The following is a 23,437-nucleotide window of genomic DNA, read 5'->3' on the forward strand; positions in this document are numbered from 1 at the left end:
TTGACTGTTGGGTAAAGGATTTCAGGTCGCTGTATTTAAATGGTTTTCTATAATGATTAAGGTTAGGCTTGGACTTAGGGGCAGAGGCAGGATGGAGGGGGAGAGAAGCTAACTGACATGCACATTGCTAGTAATGTAAGACATTCCGGAGAAAATTAGAGGAGAAGGGAGCTTCCCAACTACCAAAGATGATGGCAAGTGAGAAATCTTTTGAAAGTTCTCTGAGCAAAGAGGTAAAAGGAACAGCCAGAAGCCAACTCTTTTGCTACAGCAAGCTAAAACCAGCAGAGAGAAGAAGATGAAAGAAAACCTACACCAGGATGGCCGGGCGCAGTGGCTCACGCCTGTAATCCCAATACTTTGGGAGGCTGAGGCGGGTGGATCATGAGGTCAGGAGATCGAGACCATCCTGGCTAACACGGTGAAACCCCATCTCTACTAAAAATACAAAAAATTGGCCGGGCGCGGTGGCTCAAGCCTGTAATCCCAGCACTTTGGGAGGCCGAGGCGGGCGGATCACAAGGTCAGGAGATCGAGACCACAGTGAAACCCCGTCTCTACTAAAAATACAAAAAATTAGCCGGGCGCGGTGGCGGGCGCCTGTAGTCCCAGCTACTCAGGAGGCTGAGGCAGGAGAATGGCGGGAACCCGGGAGGCGGAGCTTGCAGTGAGCCGAGATCGCGCCACTGCACTCCAGCCTGGGCAACAGCGTGAGACTCCGTCTCAAAAAAAAAAAAAAAAAAAAAAAAAAATTAGCCGGGCGTGGTGGCGGGCGCCTGTAGTCCCAGTTACTCGGGAGGCTGAGGCAGGAGAATGGTGTGAACCCAGGAGGCAGAGCTTGCAGTGGGCCAAGATCACGCCACTGCACTCCACTGCACCCCAGCCTGGGCGACAGAGGAGACTCCCGTCTCAAAAAAAAAAAAAAAAAAAGAAAGGACACCAGGACTCGCTCTGTGGGATTAGCCCGCCCGTCCTACCCACTCTGCCCAATTCCTCTCAGTGGGCATGGCTTGCATGTTCGCGCCAGGGCCAACCAAAAACCACTGGCAGGAAGTGGTGCAACATGGTTATGTAGGAGTGAGGAAATGATGATTCTGTCTGCTTTGCCAAGAAGCAATGCAAGCAGCCGCTTCTTACTTTTTCAAAAACCTATATTGTCTTCTTTGATAGCTAACATCATCTACTCAATTCCTTGGGGTGCTTTTTTCCTTTAAGCCTGATTATATAGTTGGATGCAAATCTCATCAGTTGCATCTCTTTGCTCTCTGCAAGGACAAACATGAGTGCTCTCCAGTTTAAAGATTTTTAAAAGATCATTACTAACCATGAGGAAACAGCAAAGCTAACACAATGTATACAGTCCTGGTTGGAGCCTTCCTGCCTCTTCTGGAGGCCTCAGTGTTTTGGTTTGTCTGCCGTGTCTTTTAAGGGTCTTTTCCCTCCCTCTCTCAGAACTTGTTTTCATTCCTGAGAACGGGGCCTCTGCAAACCAAAACACCCACCACTCACCTTTGCCTTGTCTGCTCTCTTCCCCACCTTCAGGTCTGATGCCTGTAGGCACCAAGACAGAACAAGCGACTGCCTGACAAACCACGTGGGGGGTCTTCCCAGAGCTCATTCCTCAGCCAAGCTGGAGTTGAGCACAAGGGTCATAAGCGCAAGCTCTGGGGTCAGGAAGACTTGGCCGTAAATCCTGGCTTCCCGGCTTCCTGAGGAGCGGGAGCTTGGGTGAATTATCCCGCTCTGCTGGGTCTTCGTTATCTGTACAACAGGACTGACTCAATGGGTGTGGAGTGCTTCATAGAGGTTACTGCATTGTAAAAGCTCAATAAAGTCTGGCATGATTTTTATTCAGCTTAGAAATGTTATTTCTGAGTGCATAAGGGCGTACTGAGTCAGCTGACAAAAACAAACAAGGAAATAGATTTAATTACAGAACCCTGCTTGCAGAATTATGAGGGACAATTTACCCATATGTAAATGAACAAATGACTCGGGGAAACTTTAATTTCCAAGAGAAGCCTCTGATTCAGGACAGACAAATGTGAGTTAAAAACCAGATGAAAAAGAGCATTAATAGGAGTCAGGGGATACACCAGGGTTCTGAATGCTCAAGTTTCAGTATCATCAGTAGGTCAAAGACATGGAAGCTAGCATCTTTCACTTGGCAGCTGTGCTTGGAGGGTGCAGAGTGGGCAAAGAGGTATAAAGGAAAAAATATATGACCAGGGGATCAGAAAACTTGAAGTCAGGACCCAGCTCCCTCACCAGGAAAGTACACAAGTGTTGGCAAATCTTTCAGCTTCTCCTCAAGGTTCCTGATCTGAAAAATGAGGGTTGTTTGGGGGCTCAAAAAGACAACACATGTAAAAGAGTCTTTAATCAACTGTAAAAGACCAAGTAAGTCAAGTCTGATTTTTGGTTAAGAATGCGGACCCTGAGTTTAGAAGTCCTTTGTGACACTCCATGAATGAGACCCTATTGACCATTTTGGGGGGTATAAACAGACTCACTCACTGCCCAAGGAACATGAGATTGAGGATCAAATCTTTGACAACCCTTTATGCCAATTCAGCAGCTACCAAAGGACATAGAAATCATGCAGGAAAGACGGTTCCCCAGAATTACATGCTCGAATTTATCAAACTAAAGCTAAGAGAGTGCAGAGGTAGGATGATTGTCCGATCACACAGGGGGGAAAATGCACAAACGGACACAATGCACACCACTCACCTGCCCGGGGAACTTTGGGGCAACTTGCACAATTCTCTATTGAATCTGTCAATGTTGACTCGTCCTTACTCACTTACTGGGTTTTGAGAGAAAATGGGAGCAATGACGTGCCTGCATACTCCCCTTAAAGGCTCTGGGGTAACTCCTCTGACTCTGTCAGCATTTTACTGAGTAATAATGCTGAGGCTGACTGAGCTCAGAGAAGAGGATGTGGTTTTCTTTGTGAGTTCCAGTTGGTAATCTCATGGTGTAGACTGATTATGCTGCTGTATTTATTTGCAAAGTCAAAAAAATCAAGTGTATGCACCACTATAGAAGACAAACCTTGTTTTTCCTCCTAGGGTGGCAGGCAGGGAGATGACAGACAGCACGGGGCATGTGAAATCTGACACTTCTCCAAACCTTTGGCCTGCTGCCTGCTCGGTGCTCTCACAGTGCCTGGCCTCATACTGGCTGGTGGCAAATTGCCATCAAGGAAATAGGTAACCATGGACACTAATACGATGGCATCTAATTTTCCTTTACTAATACCAACATGGCTGGGTGTGGTGGCTCGTGCCTGTAATCCCAGCATTTTGGGAGGCCGAGGAGGGAGGACTGTTTGAGCCCAGGAGTTCAAGATCAGCCCCAGCAACATAGCAAGACCCCATCTCTACCAAAGGGAAAGAAAAAATTAGCTGGGTGTAGTAGCACACACCTGTAGTCCCAGCTGCTCAGGAAGTTGAGGTGGGAGGATTGCTTGAGCCCAGGAAGTCGAGGCTGCAGTGAACCGTGGTTGTACCACTGCACTCTAGCCTAGGTGACAGAGCAAGACCCTGGCTCAAAAAGTAACTAAATAACACCAACAATCCCTGTTCATCTACCCTTAAGAAATGCTAAGAAGATCACACTAGCTCTGCTCTTCTTAATGATACTTCTTGTAGCACTCAGTACCTAGCACTTCATAGCAAAGCTGTTTATGAGCTTGTTTTACATCCCCCGGTAGAGTAGAAGCTCCCTGAGGACAGGTTCTTTATCCTTTCATCTCTGCATTCGCACAGCACCTACAGTAGAGTCTTGTGCAACACAGTTGAGATGGAGACCATTAAAAGAAACAGCAGGCATTCCTTCCTGGCCAGAATAGCTGAGAAGAGTAAGCTCCTCCACTTGCCTGCAGGGCGGTGGGGGCACAGCATTATAAGCCTTTCATGACAAAAGTGAACAGTAAATTATCTGATGATTTTTTCGGTAAAGTAAAAATGTAAGCTCTGAAGTTTTCAAAAGAAACTTGAAGGCCAGGCATGGTGGTTCATGCCTGTAATCCCAGCACTTTGTGAGGCTGAGGTGGGTGGATCACTTGAGGTCAGGCGTTCAAGACCAGCCTGGCCAACATGGTGAAACCCCGTCTCTACAAAAAAAGTTAGCCGGGCGTGGTGGTGCACGCCTATAATCCTGGCTACTCAGGAGGCTGAGGCAGGAGAATAGCTTGAACCCAGGAGGTGGAGGTTGCAGTGAGCCAAGATGGTGCCACTGAACTCCAGCATGGGCAACAGTGTGAGACTCTGCCTTAAAAAAAAAAAAAAAAAAAAAAAAAAAAAAAGAAGAAACTTGAGTTTTTTTCATGGTACAGCTTAATCTAGACGATGCATTTTAGAAAACCTCTGTCCTTAGCTCTACTAATGCCTTCATGTACACTGTACTTCAAACCAACCAAGCCTGCTGCCGTCCTTGGAAAAATTCCTTTAGACAGTCTCACCCATTGTTCTTTTCTCTTGCTTCTCCTCTAGATCCAAATGGCAAATCTTCTTCATCCGCCAGGACCCAACCCACAAGCTACTTATTGCTGGAAACCTACCTCATTCCTTGGATTGAACTAATCTTTCCCTCCTCTGGTGTGCCCACAGCACTTGCACCAACAGTGGGTACTCAACAGACTAGCATGCCTGCTGAAGAAGGGGTCCTCTGACAATCAGGGGACAATGGGGAATTATGCTCTCCAGACTTTCTATACATTGAAGTCACACAGGAAGGAAGGTAAAGAGAAACTAGAGAAAATAATTTTTGAAGAAAAACATTTCAAGAAGTATTGAAAGTACACGGTGACACAGGCTGGGGCAGGGGTGGAGGGCAGAAGCACTGTTTGCTGTAGCTGTGCTCCTTCCTCAGTGCCCTGCACACCCGGGACTTGCTCAGTGAGCCTCTCTCTTGTCAGTGACAGCTAGTGTGAGTACTCTTATGTTCAGGTGCCACTCAAATACCTCTTGACTTTGGGGACAAATTACTTAATCTCTGTGCCTCTGCTGTTACACTGGTAAATGGGAATAAGAGTTGGTTATTCTAGGGTTGTACGGTTGTTGTGAGGATTAAATGAATCTGTATGTGAACAGCATTTGGTGACTGGCATATGGAAGGCACAATAGAAATGTTGAGCTTGGCCGGGCGCCGTGGCTCACGTCTGTAATCCCAGCACTTTTGGAGGCCGAGGTGGGCGGATCACAAGGTCAGGAGATCGAGACCATCCTGGCTAACACGGTGAAACCCCGTCTCTACTAAAAATACAAAAAATTAGCCGGGTGTGGTGGTGGGCGCCTGTAGTCCCAGCTACTCGGGAGGCTGAGGCAGGAGAATGGCGTGAACCTGGGAGGAGCTTGCAGTGAGCCGAGATCGCGCCACTGCACTCCAGCCTGGGCGACACAGTGAGACTCCATCTCAAAAAAAAAAGAAAGAAATGTGAGCTCATCTCCTTTTCATGCCAACTATAGTGTGCTGGAAGCTTCCATTTGCAGGGGAATCTTTTCCACAACATCCCCATACCATGATCCCACCTCTGTTAGAAAGCTCCCAGGCTGCTAAGGCAGCCTATTCTGGAGAGTTCTTATAAAGCTCTTCCATAGGATGAGCTGAAATTTGCTGCAACAACTTTTTTTTTTTGAGACGGAGTCTCGCTCTGTCGCCCAAGCTGGAGTGCAGTGGCCGGATCTCAGCTCACTGCAAGCTCCACCTCCCGGGTTTACGCCATTCTTCTGCCTCAGCCTCCCGACTAGCTGGGACTACAGGCGCCCGCCACCTCGCCCGGCTAGTTTTTTTTTGTATTTTTTAGTAGAGACGGGGTTTCACCGTGTTAGCCAGGATGGTCTCAATCTCCTGACCTCGTGATCCGCCCGCCTCGGCCTCCCAAAGTGCTGGGATTACAGGCTTGAGACACTGCGCCCGGCCGCAACTTCTATCTTGATCTTGGTTCTGCCCCGTAATATGAACCCAGAAAAGTCTGATCCCTTTTTCCAACTAACAAGTGTGGTGTTTCTCTTAGTTTTTCCTCCCAATCCTAAATACCCTCAGGTCTGTTAACGATTCTACCTATGACCTGGTTCTGAAAGCTCCCACCCTCCTATGTCCACTAAGACTACAGCAGCCACAGGTGGACACAATACATCTCACTGGGGCCAGCCTCTGAGCTGGATGACACCCACCTGTTCAAAAGGTCAGGCTTGAATTGGCATTTCAGGCAACAGTTCCCTCCCTAAGAGTGCATAGTAAGTATAACCTGGCACCACCAAGGCTTTTTCACAGAAACCACTTTACAGCAAGGCCTTCTCTGCTGCTCTGTGCCACAGGACCGAATTCCCCTTGGGGCTGAGTTTTCAGCATTGCCTTTAAAGGACAGGGCAGGAGACGCAGGCAGTTCCAGGGAGGGAAGGGTGGAAGAAACTGCTCAGTCTCAGGGTCGTACGGTTTACAGATAAATTGCTTTTTATTCCTTTGGACGGCAATGGTGAGGAGTGGTAAATTGCAAGATTCCTGGTTTTGTCTAGGATGAATGCTATGATGCTAACAGAACTATATTTTCTAAGTATAACTTACTGAGTGTAATCCTGATCTCCTTCAGAATGAGAATGAATATCCTCATTAATTATAAAGTGGTACAAAATGAAATAATGGGGCCCCTTTATGATGCTGTAATATTCCGCATTTAGCTCACTAATAAAACGACCAGAGTAATAATACCTCACGTTTATGCACTGAAATCATACACTTCAGATCATCTGAATGTGCCTCTTTCTCTCTCTCACACAAACATTACATAGAAACAAACACATATATACATGTTTTCATCTCCACAGATACTCTAAGATACTCCATTGTTCCTCCGCACCTTCTTCACAGACGAGGAAAATCAGAATCAGAGGGTTTAAATGACTAAGTTATCACATACATGATAGCTGCAAGAGCAGAATTAAGGTGCTTTGACTCTTGTTCCCGCACTATTTACACTAAATTATGTTTGGCTGACTTTTTTCTATTGCAAAGTTAAAGTTAGCTCTTTTGATGGCAGTCAAGAATGTCTGGGCTCCAGGAAACTGGGGTATGAATAAGGGAAACAGATCATCTATCTTATTGACTAAGTGCTAATTTTGTGTCATGGTCCTTTGATTTTGAAAATGGAGCCCTAGCCCACCAATGCCCACTTCCTACATGCTTCTCCCCAAGAAGGTCCTGAAGCTCTTCTCAGAAATTCTTTTCTTAGGAACACAGAATACTAGCTGAAAAAAGGTAACATTACTGAGTCAGTGGATGAGGGCAGACTGGCCCAGGACTTCCACTGTAAGGAGACACTTACCTCTGCTGGGCACCTTATTTTTACTGAATGCAACAGTCGGCTGATGACCATAGGGATGTATCCCCAATTCCTGGGCATGACTCACAGTTCCTAGCAAAGATTCAGGGTCCCCAGGTCCACCGGTACTCAAGAGCAAAGGGCTGTCATGGCAACCTTTGGTCAATGTACTTGAACTCTTACTGTCTGGGAAGCCATCCTTGGCCCCCTCACACGAGCAGTCCTCCTCCATGCTCTCTGAATGCATCAGTGCCGGCTGATGAGCATACCCGTGGGGCGGGGTGGCTGAGGAAGCCTGTGAGATACATTCTTGTGCCCTGATTTGTAGCAGATGCTGGGGGCTGGTGTGATGGTGATAAGAGTCAGCATTTTGATAGGATAAAGCCTGGCGCTCTGTCATGCTCTGTCCCGCAAGGCTGGGAGCCAGACTCCCCGCATCCCCTTGGTTCATGTGCCTGAACAGTTCCTGGTATTCTTGCTGTTGCTGCTGTTGCTGCTGCTGCTGCTGCTGCCGTTGTTGCTGCTGCCTTTTAATGAGCTGTGCAAACTCTGCTGGGGGCAGCCGGATGTCCGAGTGGCCGGTGAGCGAATGTCGGGGAGACAGCAGTCCTTGAAGGATGTGGGGTACCTGCTGGTGTCTTGCATAGTCTGGTGGTGTGGGAGACAGCAGGGCCTGCTGTAGTGCCGATGTGGTATAGTGTGGCGGCTGCTGATGTGCACTGGGAGGGAAGGTGGGGAACTGGTCAAGTGGAGGGACTTTCAGGGCTTGGGTTGGAGAGAACCCCACTCCTGTTGAAGGGCTGTAGCTGCTGGGGGAACCCCGGGACTGGTCCGAAAACAGATGGGGGTGTAAATGCGCCTGGTCGTAGTTAGCAGGGGAGAACCGATTCACGTTCAAGCTGCAGACACAAAAGGGAGTGAGTACCAGACATCCATGTAACAAGTCCTAGACTTCCCAGGGAACAGCCCCTCCTCCTCCTCCTCAGTAGGGAGAGCCCACTGGTACAGAGAACTGTGGTGTGACAGAGAAGTGGCAAATGTATGCATTGTCCCTATTTATTCCATTATTGGCTTGTCCAGTAACCTCCAAGGGACTGAGGGCACTGCGTGGGTAATAGATCTAGCTCATCTCGAAGGAAGCAACTTCAAGATGTTCCCTTCAAGAAAAGGGGAACTGACATTTTTATACATTCCTCTAATAGGCCATTTTCTTCTTTGCAAGCAATAATAAGGTAGCTTTCCCATTTTCCACCTCAGCCTCATTAGAATTTTAACCCTGGGTCAATAAAAAGCAGACAAGTTCATCCTACACCCACCATCCTGATTTTAGAAGGCGTGAAACAAGAGCACAGCCTAGTCAGGCCTATTCTCCTTCCCTCCTTTCCTTTCACTCTGCTAAGGGGCTTGCTCCCACCTGGATCCATGCGTAGATGGCTGGGTGACGTTAGGCGGTCTTACCTGTGAGCCTCTGCACTGTCAGCACTCAGCTGCTTGGACAAGGGACGGTGCCCATAGCTGAGGGTGGCCATCAGGCTCGTACGGTGCTGCATCTGCATCTGACTGGCACTGGGGCTGATGGAGATGCCCCGCCCACTGGAGCCTGCAGCTGTACCTGGCATGTTGCTGAGCATGTCAGCAGGCTCTTGGACTTGGATGGTGACCTGCTGTGACTGAGCAGGCTGCTGCATACCCAAGCAGGTTAGTGCCACGTTGGGAGGAGAGGAAGAGTTCTCAGGCTGCTGCTGAAAGATTGCACTGCGGGAAGGTAAGCCTTGAAACTGGGAGGAAGATGCAGCTCCTGGAGAGAAAGGAACCTCAGAGTGACCAAGTGCCCAGGTCACCAGCCAGCCAGGAGTAATGAGAGCCAATGAGGATACTCAAACCACATACCAGCTCAAACAGTGCTTCTCAAACTGCAGTGTGCACAAGACAAGTCTGGAGAACTCGTTAAACAGAAGATTCCTGGGCCCTATCTATATAACTATGTTTCAAACTCTGATTCAGTAGGTCAGATGGGCCCCCAAGAATTTGTGTTTCCAACAAGTTCCCCTAAAAGCGGGTCCATGGATTATTCTTGGGGTAACTCGGATCTAGGCAGTGCTTCTTGAACTTTCGCGTGCACACAAATGGCCTGGTATCTGGTTAAAAATGCAGACTCTAGGCTGGGCGTGGTGGCTCATGCCTGTAATCCCAGTACTTTGGGAGGCCAAGGTGGGTGGGTCACCTGAGGTCAGGAGTTCAAGACCAGCCTGGCCACCATAGTGAAATCCCATCTCTACTAAAAATACAAAAATTAGCTGGGTGTGGTGGCGGGCGCCTGTAATCCCAGCTACTTGGGAGGCTGAGGCAGGAGAATCATTTGAACCCGGAGGCGGAGGTTGCAGTGAGCCAAGATCACACCACTGCACTCCAGCCTGGGTGACAGGGTGAGACTCCATCTCAAAAAAACAAAAAACAAAAAACAAAAAAACTCTTAACAGGTCTGGAATACGACCTGAGATCTTGCTTTTTCTCCCAATGTTGGTGGCTGGAGGACCCCACTTTAAGTAGGAAGGTCCTAGAGGCCAATTCAGACTCTTCTCAAGGATCCTAGGGAGACTGACTAGGGACGTAGCTTGGGGAGTGTTACTCAAGAGATCCTAAGACGCCTGACCTCTGAAGACTCACAGTCACGGTATACTTATCTTCACTCCCATCTATACACCCACAAGAGAGGGGCCCACGTGCATAGCAGACAGCCAAATGGAAGCGTGACTATAAGGAAGGTTCTGGTAGCTGCTTTTTATTTGGTAGGGCTGGAGGTTTTATTAAAAACACTAATAATAGTTAACCTTTATTGAGAACTATTTTGTGCCAGAGACTGTTCCAAGTGTTTTACATTTATCTACATACTGTACCATAATTATCCTCAGTTGACATTTGAGAAGTAATATGGTTTGGCTCTGTGTACCCACCCAAATCTCATCTTGAAGTATAGTCCCCATGTGTCAAAGGAGGGACCTGGTGGGAGGTGACTGGATCACAGGGCGGTTTCCTCCATGCTGTTCTCATGATAATGAGGGAATTCTCGAGAGCTGGTTGTTTGATAAGTTTCTGGCACTTTCCCCTGTGCAGTCTCTCTCCTGCCACCATGAAAGACAAGCCTTGCTTCTCCTTCGGCCATGATTGTAAGTTTGCTGAGGCCTCCCCAGCCACATGGAAATATGAGTCAATTAAACTTCTTTCCTTTATAAATTACCTAGTCTCAGTCAGTTCTTTATAGCAGTGTGAAAATGGACTAATTCAAGAAGTCAAGTTAACTTACCCAAGGGTTAACAGCTAAGAAACTGATGAAACCAGGATGCAAACCAAAGCAGCTTGGCTCTAGAGCCCATACCCCTGAATACTATGTTATTCTGCCTTTCAAATGGTTTATGGTACTCAAAACTGAGACCATCATTTTTTCCCATGTGGCATATAATGAACTGTTTGGTCTGAACCTCTCCACTCACCGTGAGGCTGGATCATGGCACTGCTCATGGGGGGAGGACTATTACTGGGCTGCCTGAAGAGATGGTTGTTGGGGTGGTTGGGGGGTGGGCTTGAAGGCTGAATCCTTAACCTTAAAAATAACAAAAGAGATACACAAAGAAGCTTCCTAAGGTGACAGTACAATCTTACATTTCAGCCATATAACATATATAAGTGAAAACTATTTTTTTACTTTGATAAGCCTTCATGTTGGAAAAATATACATAAGCCATCCACCACAGTCTATTTAAAACCTGTCTACATCTTGTTTGACCAAACTTCCCAGCCAAAATGGCAGAGTTCATTGTGGGCCTATGTCTGGCCTCCTGTATTAGATATCAGATTACTTTGCTCATGGGGCTAAGGAAATGAAGTGGCACAGGAAGTTGGGATTTCAAGAAGGTTCCTGAAATTCACACTGGTTTCTCTTCTTTTCAAATAGATTCTTGCAAGATGAATGCTCAAGTCAGTCCGTATCTCCCAGTAAGTCAAGCCAAAGGTACCATGCTATGGAGACAATGGCTTAGGCACAACACAAAATGATTCATACCTCTGGAGCTGGTGGGTGAGGAGGGCTGGCTGATTCTCACATGCAGCCTGAAGAGGTGGAGATGGCTGAGGAGGACAGATAGAATCCTAAAACATATATGGGGAAAGGAAAAAAATTATTGCGAGCTTGAAGATTACTCAGAGCTATTCCCAGGAAGGGAAGAAACAGAAAGAACTATCTGTGTCTCAGATTTATGCTTGTGTTGTTCACCAGAAGATCTGATCACCTTTATTAAAACATGTCAACCACAAATAGAACTCAAATCCACTTTGCGCTGAGTGGTCTCCTCCAAAATGCATAGGCAAATCAGCCTGAAAGCAAACTCCAAACAAGTTGGAGAAAGCAAAGAGTGAGAGCCTACTTGAATTTGTTGCTGGAGAATTTGATGGTGCTGCTCCTGCTGGTATAACATATGCTGCTGCTGGGTCTTTTCCAGGGTTCTTTCATCAATCTGCCCCCCGTACATCTTCTGCAGCTGCTCACACTCCTGAAGGGAAAGTAGTTAATACAGATGGGATGCAGCTAGACCCACCCCATGCAGTGATTTCAGCAGATGCAGATCTGCCCCCAAGGTCTTATGGGCAGAAAGAGCCGCAAGAGAACAGTGTCCTTGATGAGCAATTAACTCATTTATATAAGTATCTGGTACACTAAATAGATTCACATCCTGTTCTGTATGAATGAATGGAAAACATCAAGGATGGCCTCTGTATGAGTACAAGTGTCCAATGTGAAATCTGTGTACAAAGCATATGCCATTGGAAGCTTGGTCATCAGGAACGCAGAAAGGAAATTGGCTCTTCATAGAATCTTTATAGTATAGACACATATAGAGGTATGTTTCCTTCCTCTGAGAGTGCCATTCTGTACCACCTGGGGAGAATGCCAGGTGGTAACAATGTACAGCAGGTTTAATCAAGACCCAGCATTCTAAATCATGAGGGGAGTGCCAGGGGTACACGATGGCTCACGCCTGTAATCCTAGCACTTTAGGAGGCCGAAAGAGGCGGATCACCTGAGGTCAGAAGTTCGAGACAGCCTGGTCAACATGGTGAAACCATGTCTCTACTAAAAATACAAAAATTAGTTGGCGTGGTGGCAGGTGCCTGTAGTCCCAGCTACCCAAGATGATGAGGCAGGAGAATCTCTAGAACCCAGGAGGGGGACGTTGCAGTGAGCCGAGATTGTGCCACTGCACTCTAGCCTGGATGACACAGCGAGACTCAGTCTCAAAACAAAAAAAAAAAAACACAAAAAACACACACACACAAAATCCCAAGCCCAGAAATTCCTTTCCAATGAACTAGAGATGGGAGAAAAATTTAGTCCCTTCATGGGGGAAGGAAGTTTGATACTGGGGAGCGCTGTACATAACACAAAGTAAAGAAAGTGCATTAGAAAGCTATACTTTCTTTTTCTTTTAAGGCAGAGTCTTGCTTTGTCGCCAGGCTGGAGTGCAGGGGTGCGATCTTAGCTCACTACAACCTCTACCTCCCAGGTTGAAGTGATCCTCCCACCTCAGCCTCCCGAGTAGCTGGGACTATGCTAGTTTTTAATTTTTTTTTGGAGAAAGGGTTTGTCATGTTGCCTAAGCTGGTCTAGAACTCCTGGGCTCAAGCAATCCTCCCATGTCGGCCTCCCAGTGTGCTGGGATTATAGGCGGGATCCACCACGCCAGGCCCAGAAAGCTATACCTTTTTAACCTATAAAACTGCAATGTTGCTGACATAAAAGGGGTACGTTTACCACCCCAGTCCTCCTGCAATCCTGGCCTCTGTCACCCATGCTCCTCCAGGGATGGCTGCCACCTCTTCCATTACCTGCTGCAGCTGTTTGATGCTGCTGTTGTTGCTCATTTTTTCCAGGTGAGCTTTGAAGGCCTGGATGCTCGCAGCCCCATCTGAGAACCGGCGCACAGGGGAGAAACGCTCCGTAGGGAGGTGCAGAGTGTTGGAGTCCTTGTAGGTAGAGCTGAATACATGGGAAGAGAAGGTTAGAGGCTAGGACTCAGGGGCTTTGACCAAATCACACAGGGACTGCTGTTCCAGACGAACATAAAGACCGCTGGCTGCCCAGGTAGCCCTGCATATTCCACTTTCATGACATTTCCAGACATCGGTCGTTTCCCTAGCCTGCTTCCCTTTAGAGGGCTCCAGGTGTACATCTTCCATCTCTACTTACCTTTGGTTGGCTTACTTTCCAAGCCTGGTGAGGTCCTGAGATCAAGTACATCCAGTTCTTATAAATATACTAGGCCAGAGAGAAAAGCTTCTCAATATCCTCCAGGCCAGGCCATACAGAAGCTCTTACTTTTATAATCATGTGTCTATCTAGTGCCTTTAGAAACCTTAAATTCACCATTTGAGCCAAAGTTTTTCCTGAGCAATAATTTCCGTACGGCCAAAGGGAAACAACGGTCAGTTTTGTGGTCAAAGGTCTGGCCTGGAACTCACAGGTTCTGTGCTAGAAAATAGAAGGTGGTGATTGGGGTGGGGGAAAATGAAGACTTCTGATGCTGGGATGGAGACAGCAAATTCTTAAGGAATGTGGGCCTTGAGATCCTGCACGTACCTGGTCAACAAAAATAAGGTCACCTACTGTGAAAATTGACTTCTCAGAGCAGCAGCACTCGCTCAACCTCCTAATGAAAGAGGAGTCACATGGATTACCTTCAAAGACCCCACTGCTGAGCAGCAGCACTCGCTCAACCTCCTAATGAGAGAGGAATCCCATGGATTACCTTCAGAGACCCCACTGCTCAACCAGAACACAGCCAGAATCTCACAGAAAGAAAGAACACGCTATTGATAAGGAATGCCTAAGACAGCATCGGGGTTAGAAGCTAACACCTACACTTGTGACCTGATGATCAGAAAGAGATGTTTATGGGCTGAGGTAAGCAGATAAAAGACTGCCAAGGCAGCAGCATTCCAGTAGCAGATGGAAAGGATCAGGGTTTCATGTCCAGGGCAGAGATGCCATTACACTGAACTTTGGATGAAATGATGTGCCACCTTGCCAGTGATTCATTTGGGACTGAAGCAGAACCACAGCTCAGGAAGCAGGTTAACAAGTGAGTTCAAATACAGTGCAGAGAGTGCGGGACCAGGAGGAATCTAATGACCATGCAGAGGTATCCAGAGAGTTCTGGCAGCAGGTGAAAGCCTTTTACCCTCTCTTTGCTAATGATGGCTTTTGTTTCAGACTCTACCCGAGGCTTGACCCAGTAGTGAGCTAATGAAATGAGCACGAACATGTATTTGTTTCAGTAACACAAAAAACAAATGACTCTGGGGGGCCACAATCCAGGAACAGGGATCGTGAAGGCTGTGTTCAGAAGCATTTCCTTATAACTTGTCATTTCTGTTTCTACTTCAGGTTGAGTTAAAGCAAGCAAGTACTATTTTCTCCTAAAATTTGACTCCTACGCTTTCAACGTTTTCTGATAATGGACACGTTTCTGATCCCCTCAGAAAGCCATGTTCTTCAAGCAGCCAATACAGTCTTTCTGCACAAAAATCATTCTCTCCCATCAGAGAAAATCCCAGGTCCAGGTATTTCATGGCTTTTTCAGAAGCTCAGGTTGTGAAGAGACTGATACCCAGGTCAGTCCAGCACAGTAACCTCAGAGGAACCGTTCTGATGTAGTTGCTCATTTGAGAAGCACTGATAAGTAGCAATTGTGTTTGATTTTATTTTTATTTGCAATCACACTCAAATTCAGGATGGCCTCGCATTAGGCTGATACTCCCACACTATACTCTTCAAAGAGGGACTTGGTTCCCCACCTTGATAAAATCTATCTTGCGTTAGTTTAAAAAATTTTTTTAGTTACACTTTTTAAAACATTTTTAACCTTAAATTACACATTTCCAGAAATGAAAAGGTTGATCAGACCCCTCTTCTGTTTCCATGTTGAACTTCATCTCTTCTACCCCAGAAGGATAGCTATAAATACTGTTCTTTAATAAATTCCTCCAGAAAATGAAAGGGATGCAAGAACCCATCCAGGCCACCCATATTCCATGTTTTACAGCCTTGGAAAATTTCTGCTTTCCCCTGAAGACTGGCTTTCATCTCTTTTGTTGCGTATTTGTATAGTGATCCCATCAAGACATGCTGGGTTTGCACAAATGCCCCATCTTATGCAATTTGCCACTCATAAAACATTCATTTTCTTCCAATTCAAATAGGCTTGGCCACAGGCAACCCTCAAAACACCAAAAAGGTTCACATGAAAACAGACAGCAGACAGATTTCCAGCAGGCAAGGCCTTGACAATGACTCTAGGCAGGGTGGCTATCACACAGACAGAGCTGTGGGCCAGTGTGGTCCTCCTTGAGTAACAAATGTCAACAGGATATAGGGTCTGTGATAAAGCCCGACTCTGGAAATGTGATGATCCTCATGTTCCCCTCTTAAAAAGACCTCCTGAGGAACACCTAGAATTCAACAAGGATACCTAAAGGACTTCAGCTAAACAACAGACTCGGATAAGGGCAAAACTTAAGTGTCAGGCTGTGGAGGAAGGGAAGATGGAGATGAGGAGAAAAGAACGAATGAAGGGTGTATTAGATACCAGTGTAGAGCTCGAAGTTATGAGAAATCACAGGAAACGGATAGGGGAGGAAAAGGGAGCTCTCCAGTAATCACTCAAAGTGCTCTTTATTATTTATTTATTTATTTATTGAGACGGAGTCTCACTCTGTCGCTCAGGCTAGAGTGCAGTGGCGCGATCTCAGCTCACTGCAACATCCGCTTCCCAGGTTCAAGCAATTCTCCTGCCTCAGCTTCCCAAGTAGCTGGGACTACAGGCGCCCACCACCATGCCCGGGTAATTATTGTATTTTTAGTAGAGACGGGGTTTCACCATATTGGCCAGGCTGGTCTCGAACTCCTGACCTTATGATCCGCCCGCCTTGGCCTCCCAAAGTGCTGGGATTACAGGCGTGAGCCACCGCGCCCGGCCTCAAAGTGCTCTTTAGTGTGCATGAACACTGTAGGTCCTGCGAGATTTTCATTAGAAAAAGCCTGTCTTTCTGTGCCATCAGAGTTTTATTTGAGAATAGTCATTCTTGCTACTCCTAACAGACCATTTTTACCAAGTTATTCATAGTCATTTATGAAAGCTTATCTTCCTTCTTTTAGGGTTCCAACGTGGCACTAATTATGTCTCAGTCTGCTCAGAGTTCACTTGCCTCTGCTGATTATGTTGATACCAAATGGGTAACCAGCCTCAATAAAAAAATTGTGTCAAGCTTGCCAGTGCGAGCTGGCTGCAAGATTTCATAACAATACATATATAAACCTAATTTCCTTGGAATCTGATTGCTTTTCAACCTTCCCAAGGCTGCTTTTCACTGTCTTCCCCAAAAGACAGAAATAAAATATGCTCTAGCAACTGGTGGTGGCTTTGAATATGTGGGCCATGAGCTTGGGGATAGCTTTGGAGTGGACAAGACTGAGATTTTTAGTCATCAAGGTATTCACAGAAGATAATCATCTTCTTCAACTAGCAAAGTGTCATTCCGCAGCTGCTTCCAGGCTTACTTGGAGTCAATGAAGTTTTCTTGGTCAGGAAGGTTAAACTTGCTTTTATTTCTTCAAGAGAATGGATTATAACCATAACCGAACCTAGCAAAAGATTTTTGCCATCAGAATATGGAAAGAATGACCTCTTAAATACATCACTCAAGAGGATCTCTGCTCTACTATTCACAAGGGGTTTTGTCTTCATTTCCAGGCTGGCGGTTCAATGGTAACACGATATGAAATGCTCATTCTTTTGAAGGTGATGGATTATTAAAGGTCAAGTCTATCGATATGGCTAGAAATCTTCCTGTTTCCAGGTGGCCTTCTGAGAGTTTCACTTTCTCGCAGGTCTCAAGTTCAATTTTATCTATGAATCAACATCTAGAATCAGGGGAATCAAATGCAGACAATAAACAGGTCTGCAAGGCAATGGGAGAGAGGAATCTCGCATTGCTCCAGGGCACCGTAAAAAACCTTTGCCCTGTGCGTTGCTTACTGCAAGGAGCTGAGAAGATGTGAGTTCAGGATGACAGCTGGCTTCTATTTAAAGCCACGATGCTAGTCACCGTCGCTGTGAGACTAATCAGAAGGGTGCCTGTCCGATGAGCCTCAAGGAGCTCGCACAGCTCATGTGGCTACTCACCGATGCTGATCAGGTACCAGGTGAGGAGGCCAGACCCGGGAACGGAAAGGCTGCTGTCCTAGCTGCCGTTGTAGGTCCGGTGGGATCTCAGCTGTAGGGTTGGTCATGGCCAGTGTATGTCTTTTGGACCTATTTGCCAAGTACCTGCAACAAGCAGGAGCACATTTCATAGTAAAAAAGACAGACAGGAATATTCCTCCACAAGAAGCATTAGAAGTTAATCCAAAGCACTCAATGAGATAGTGCCAGAGCTCACGAAGGGCTTGATGGCAAACAGATCCCTGACTGGATGGAAGTGAAACATGTCTAACTGGCCAACAAAAGTTGGCTTGACAATGAAGTGGCTGAATTTTGTACCTAAGAATAGCCATTGAAGAGAAGAGAGAAAGTAGATCTAGCTCACAAAGATCAGATCACTATTCCTTGCTTCATTCTACTCGGTAGAAGAATTTATTTTCTCCATGTTAATTTATTCATCTTTTCCCTCCAAATTTCCAAAATACAAGTCAAAGGAAATGAGCCCTAAGGACTATTCCTAGAGATGAATCTGGGGAGATATTCAGAAGGACTCTGTGCATGTCTCTTGATCTCATAGGCTCCAGGTTTGAGACTTTCTTCACTACAGGTCACAGAAACCTGATCCTTCCATTTGAGGATAAATGAATTCCAAAACCACCCTTCCCCTCTCGCTTGGTGACTATAACTCAATCATCAGAGAAGAAAAAACTGATGTTGTCCTTGGGGAACCAACATTCTGTAGAGGATGAAGAAATAAAACCACATGAAATGTTTAGTTAGGGAGGAGAAAAGCAAGGAAAAAATAAAAACAGAAGAATCTCAAAAGACGAAGAGTTCCCAAGCTGATGGCTTTTATTCGGAAGATCTTTCAGACCCAGCACTTAGTCAATACCATCAATAAGCTATTGTCCCTCTTTGTCTGGTGGATGACATCCTCCACCGCTGCTGCTCTTCTGGAGGCATGAATGAAAGAGGCACTATATCTTTTTTATTATATCAAAACTGATGGGCATCATACCCTTGAAATGTTGGTCTAACGAAGAAAGAAGGTGGACCTGGAGGAAGGAAAGTCTAAGATAAAGAAGATAAAATATTGCTGTCGCTTTTAAGGTAGAAAGGCAGTAAATTTCCTGATTTCTCATTTCTTCATGACCCAGTAGGGCCCATTTGTAACCTTATACACCCTCTTATCAGCAAACTTTAGAAACAACAGCATCAAGGGAAAAAAAAGTTACTACAATTTTCCTTCTATTGGCCAAGCTGTAGAAGGAGCTGGCCCACCTGCCAACACCCCTGTTTGCCATGGTTTTCTTTCCACATAGGACCAGCTGCTTTCTGAATAGCTGCTCTCATACAGAGCTACTGGGGGTAGGATGAGCGTCCTACCCAGCAACTGTCAGGTTCTTAAAAAATGGTCTCATTTCATTCTTAACTATCTTGCCCCTTTAAGCTAACATCAGTTAACAGACTGTAGAGTAATTAGTGTTATGTGAACTTGCCAAAGAGTAAGCCATTAGTGTTTTAGTAACCATTTGATAAAGACACCCAAAGTTCCCCCAAAAGCCCATGAAAACCATTTTATTTCAACTTCCCTCAAAGGAAAAAACATATAGAAGAACACCTGTATTTCTGGGAAAATACATGCTGGATTCTGGTGAAACCCCCTCCCCGGATAATCAGAAAATCAACTCCCACAAGGGGGCATGCATGGAGCTGAGGACCAGGGCTAATGGAACTGAGGCCAAAACAACAGTACAGCATGCCTGATGGTCACTGCCATTCTCTGTGAATTAGGCATCTCTTAATAAGGTTCTGTAAACAATGGATATTTGCATCTGTCCCTGGCCCGAATCCCATATTCTCTTTTTCAATATCTTTGTTGGTACAAGGGGGTGGAGGAAGCACACAGCAAACAGTACAAGAGGTATTCATTCTCCTGGATAGGAAGAGTCCATGCCAGAGGTCCATGGCCAGACTAGCTAGGATCACTGTCATCCCACATCTCCAATTCCTTTTCAGTAAACAGTTCTTGGCAGGTAGGAGCAGGCTTTGTGCCTTGTGAATACTATCAGAGTTGCAATATGAAGGCAGGGGACAAGGAAGGAGGAGGGAGGAAAGAAAAAGTTCTTATGGTTATTGCTGTCACTTAGGGGACTTCCAATGGTGCTTACAGAAATGACATTTTCTGGGTAGTCTTCTGTTACTTCCATGTGGGGTGGAACATGCCATCTGGCTTGAGCAAAGAGACCACACAAATGTTGAAGCTGCACTGTGCCACCTCCTTGGGCAGAGGTGACCTTTCGCTGGTTGCAGGGGGAGCCTGCCCAAGGACTTCTGCAAGCACTGCCAGATGTCACATTACCTCTGCACAGCTTCCTGATCTGGCTCCCCATCTGAGCTCTCCTCGTCCACAGGGGTAACTGCTGGCACTGCCTGAAGAGACAGGAAGGAAAAGCTCAAGGTGGCAGCTTATTCTGTAATGCCTCTTATTCTAATAACTGGGCTTGGGGCAGGACTTTCTGTTAACTTTCTTATTTACAGAACTTTTCTAGGACCCCTGGGTTATATAGGATTCTCATATATCTATTTTCCCATTTTTACCTTGCTTAGTTAATACTAATTAGAATTTCTTCCTCTTACTTATCTTCATTCATTCATTAATTAATCTAACAAATGCTTACTATTACAGGATAAAATGTGAATTTACAGATATAGACTTTGCCCTCATTTTACAGTCTAGTAGAGGATAGAGACAAGTAAACAATTACAAAATAACATGATCAAGTCTTCTAATGGGGGTGCTTGGGAATTAAGGAGGGCATCCTGGAGGAGGTGGTACCTAGCAGGAACCTGAAGGATGCACAGGAGCTGGTCAGGCAAAGAGGGACAGGATTACAGACTTCTAGGCTGAAGAAAAGAGAAGTCCTGTAGGTGTTTGAGGACCCAAAAATACAGAAGACTGTTTACCTGAAATGTCTAGGACTTGACCTGTTTTTCATATTAATGTGATTTCCAGAGTTTAAATGTCTTAACTCCAGGAAAGCATAGTGAATTATTGAAATTACATTTTAGTCCATAAGATACAATTGTGTAGTTTGAATTCAATGCTTTAAAATAGTTGTTACTCGCCAAAACATGTAAGTGAAATGAGAACCACCAAGATGCATGTATCACTGTGACTTTCCCATCTGCATCCTTGCTAGCTACCCATAGCCTGGGTGCCCACATAATCACCATGCCTCAGCCACTAGAACAAAAATCACACTTCAATTATTATAAAAGAGCATTTTACAAAATGGATAATTACAAAACAAAACAAAACCCTCCTGGAATAATTTTGTTTGAAAGCTCGCAGGGTTCCTGGATCCCTTACCACAGTTCTACAAGGGTGGAGTGAACAGGGTGAGGCAGGAAGTGGCTGTAGATGAGGCAGGAGAGGAACGCTGTGGCCAGTGATAAATGGCCTTGAATAACACACTAAAGTTTGAGGAAGAACAGTGGTGAATCACTAAAGGATTTTAAGCAGGGGCATGGTGTTATAAAGATTTATATTTGCAAGAGCTAGTTTCCTCTAGCCGTGGTGTGAAAAGGGCTGGTGGCAGGGATCAGGGGACACGACTGGAAGCAAGGAAGTCAGTTAGGATGCCATGGTGTTCATCTATGCAATGGATGACAGTGACTTAAGGAAAGGAAAGTGGAGAAGTAAGATCTTTCATTCACAGGCACTGGATAACTGACTTGATATGGGGAATAAGAGAGGGAAGAGTTAAAGATAAAATTCACATCCCTAGCTTGTGTAACCCAGAAACTGACAGTGCCATTCACTGTCACCCAAGGGGAGGAACAGGTTTCACAGAGTCATGGTAAGTTCATTTGGGACATGTTGAATTACAGGTGTGAATACTTGTGGAATAACCAACTAAATCTATCCCGTAGGCAGTCATGTATACATATGCATAGAACTCAGAAGAGCATTCTGGGCTGGAGAATCAGACGGTAACTGAAATTACGGGTGTGGACAAACTCATCCAGAGGGAGTACATAAAAGGACATGGGAACAGGGCCTAGGATAAAACTCTGGGTTTTGCCAACTTCAAGGAACAAGCAGAAAGGAAATGTGAAAAGGAGAGGCGGGGGAAAACAGAGAATGTGGTGCCACAGACACCAAGAACAGAAAATATTTCAAAGAAAAAAAGAAGTCAACAGTGATTAATACAGTTGGGACATCCAAAAAGATAAAAGGTTAAAAATGTCCACTGGATTTATCAATAAGAACTTGTTAGTGACCTTGGCAAAAAGTTACAGTAGACATAGTAAGTCACCCCACCTCCTATAAAGCTGACCATGATCCTTCCAAACCTGTCTTGCCCATCTCTGAATGCCTCTGCCACCTCATTTTCCATGTTATTACTGTGGTACTTAATCACATATGATCTGCTACTATTATTCAAATACTTCACATGTGTTGATCTTGTCCATGATGCCAAGGGCTGTGATACTAATTCCTTCATTCATGAAAGTGTGGTCCACGGACCCATGCCCACAAACCGTTTTGTTACTAATTCATGATAAGGTAAGTACAGAAATCAACAAAAGGCTTTCAGAAACTTTTAGCAATTTAAAAAAATAAATAAAGAGATACTTCTAGCAATTTAACAGAGTAATTTTGTCTGTTGAACTCGATAAAAAATTTAGCCTTGTATTTTATATGTGTTTACATTTTCATTTTTCTAATGATTCCCTTTTACTGTATTTTACAAGGGATTAACCCATGATGGAATAAAGGAGGGAAAAGGGTCCTCAAAGCAGCACTGCCCTTAAAACATCTCCAAGGGTGACGGATATAGTTATTACCCAATCTTATGGTACTATGAGATGGAGGTGAATAAACGAATGAATGAATGACCTCTAACAGGAAAATAACCAGAAATAAACAGAACCCAGGGGAGAAAAGAAATCTCTGAATGTGACTATCATATGAAGGAGATGTGACTAAGATAACTGACTAGGCTAGAGCTGTGGGAGCAAATCATTAAGTGATCCAGGTTATGCCAAAAATGTGAGGTGTGTTTATCAATGGAGAAAGTGTTAGTGAAAAGGCAATTTTAGAAGCCAGTCTAGAAACCAATTAATTTAAGGGCACTTTGGCCTTCTGGCAGGGAAAGGTTGCTGGGAGAAGGCTCTGAGTTAGGCTGCTACCTGCCCCAAGCTGGCAGGAGTGCAGCTGGACTTAACCAGGTACCTGTGAGCGCCCATTGAGGAAAAAGCTCTCCAGGAGCAAAGTTCAATGTAGAAATAACTTGGCTAAGTAAGTAAGTTCTCCAAAAACAAAGTGTGGAAAAGTCTACTGGCCTGAAGAAAATGGGCTGGAGTATCCTAAGTTTGGAGAAAGAGGAAATTCAGACACGTAGGTTGGCCCTGGGTTCCCAACCCTAGGCTCACAACCTTTTTATCAAAACCCTCTGCGACAGTGAATTGGGCTGTGTGCTGCTACTCACTGGTGTCATGGTGACAAGCGGAGAGGGTCCCCGTGGGCGCTTCAGCAGCTGCTGGGCATGCAGTTGGATGTTGGCTCCTCCATCTGATGCCCTCCGGCCAAGGGGGCCCATTCCATTCAACAGTTGTAGCGTGGGCGGCTGTAGGAGGGACTGCTCCTGCCAGGAACAGAGTGGGGAGGGCGGACCATGAGATGAGGGGAAGGAGGAGAGAAAGGGGCAAGCCACTTATCTATGCAAATTAAGGGAGTCATGGGTCATGATGGAGACTAAAGGATGCTTCCCTCTCACCTGAGCTGCTTTGCAAGAGAAATCATCTTTCTCTATAAGGAAACCCTTCAGTCCTAGGGAAGGTGCCTTAT

The 23,437-nt window shown here is 45.6% G+C and overlaps 1 protein-coding gene across 13 annotated transcripts in view; it reads right to left on the reverse strand.

Moving 5' to 3' along the window:
• Positions 1-23,437, reverse strand: part of SIK3 (SIK family kinase 3) — a 257,920-nt gene that overhangs the window by 7,567 nt on the left and 226,916 nt on the right. For 7 of the 13 annotated variants that reach the window (XM_074015274.1, XM_074015271.1, XM_015435751.3 and 4 more), the window contains 9 exons: positions 23,079-23,234; positions 19,943-20,013; positions 17,563-17,706; positions 13,208-13,358; positions 11,749-11,874; positions 11,388-11,473; positions 10,819-10,928; positions 8,786-9,125; positions 7,331-8,226 (listed from right to left, as the gene is read on the reverse strand). In XM_074015274.1, the coding sequence (XP_073871375.1) occupies positions 7,331-8,226; positions 8,786-9,125; positions 10,819-10,928; positions 11,388-11,473; positions 11,749-11,874; positions 13,208-13,358; positions 17,563-17,706; positions 19,943-20,013; positions 23,079-23,234 (2,080 nt within the window). Of the gene's footprint in view, positions 1-7,330; positions 8,227-8,785; positions 9,126-10,818; positions 10,929-11,387; positions 11,474-11,748; positions 11,875-13,207; positions 13,359-16,035; positions 17,022-17,562; positions 17,707-19,751; positions 19,884-19,942; positions 20,014-23,078; positions 23,235-23,437 lie in introns of those variants that run through there. The other 6 variants (XM_074015275.1, XM_074015269.1, XM_005579736.3 and 3 more) reach the window with 3 other exon arrangements.

The sequence above is a fragment of the Macaca fascicularis genome, chromosome 14 (assembly GCF_037993035.2).
Source record: "Macaca fascicularis isolate 582-1 chromosome 14, T2T-MFA8v1.1".
NCBI lineage: Eukaryota > Metazoa > Chordata > Mammalia > Primates > Cercopithecidae > Macaca > Macaca fascicularis.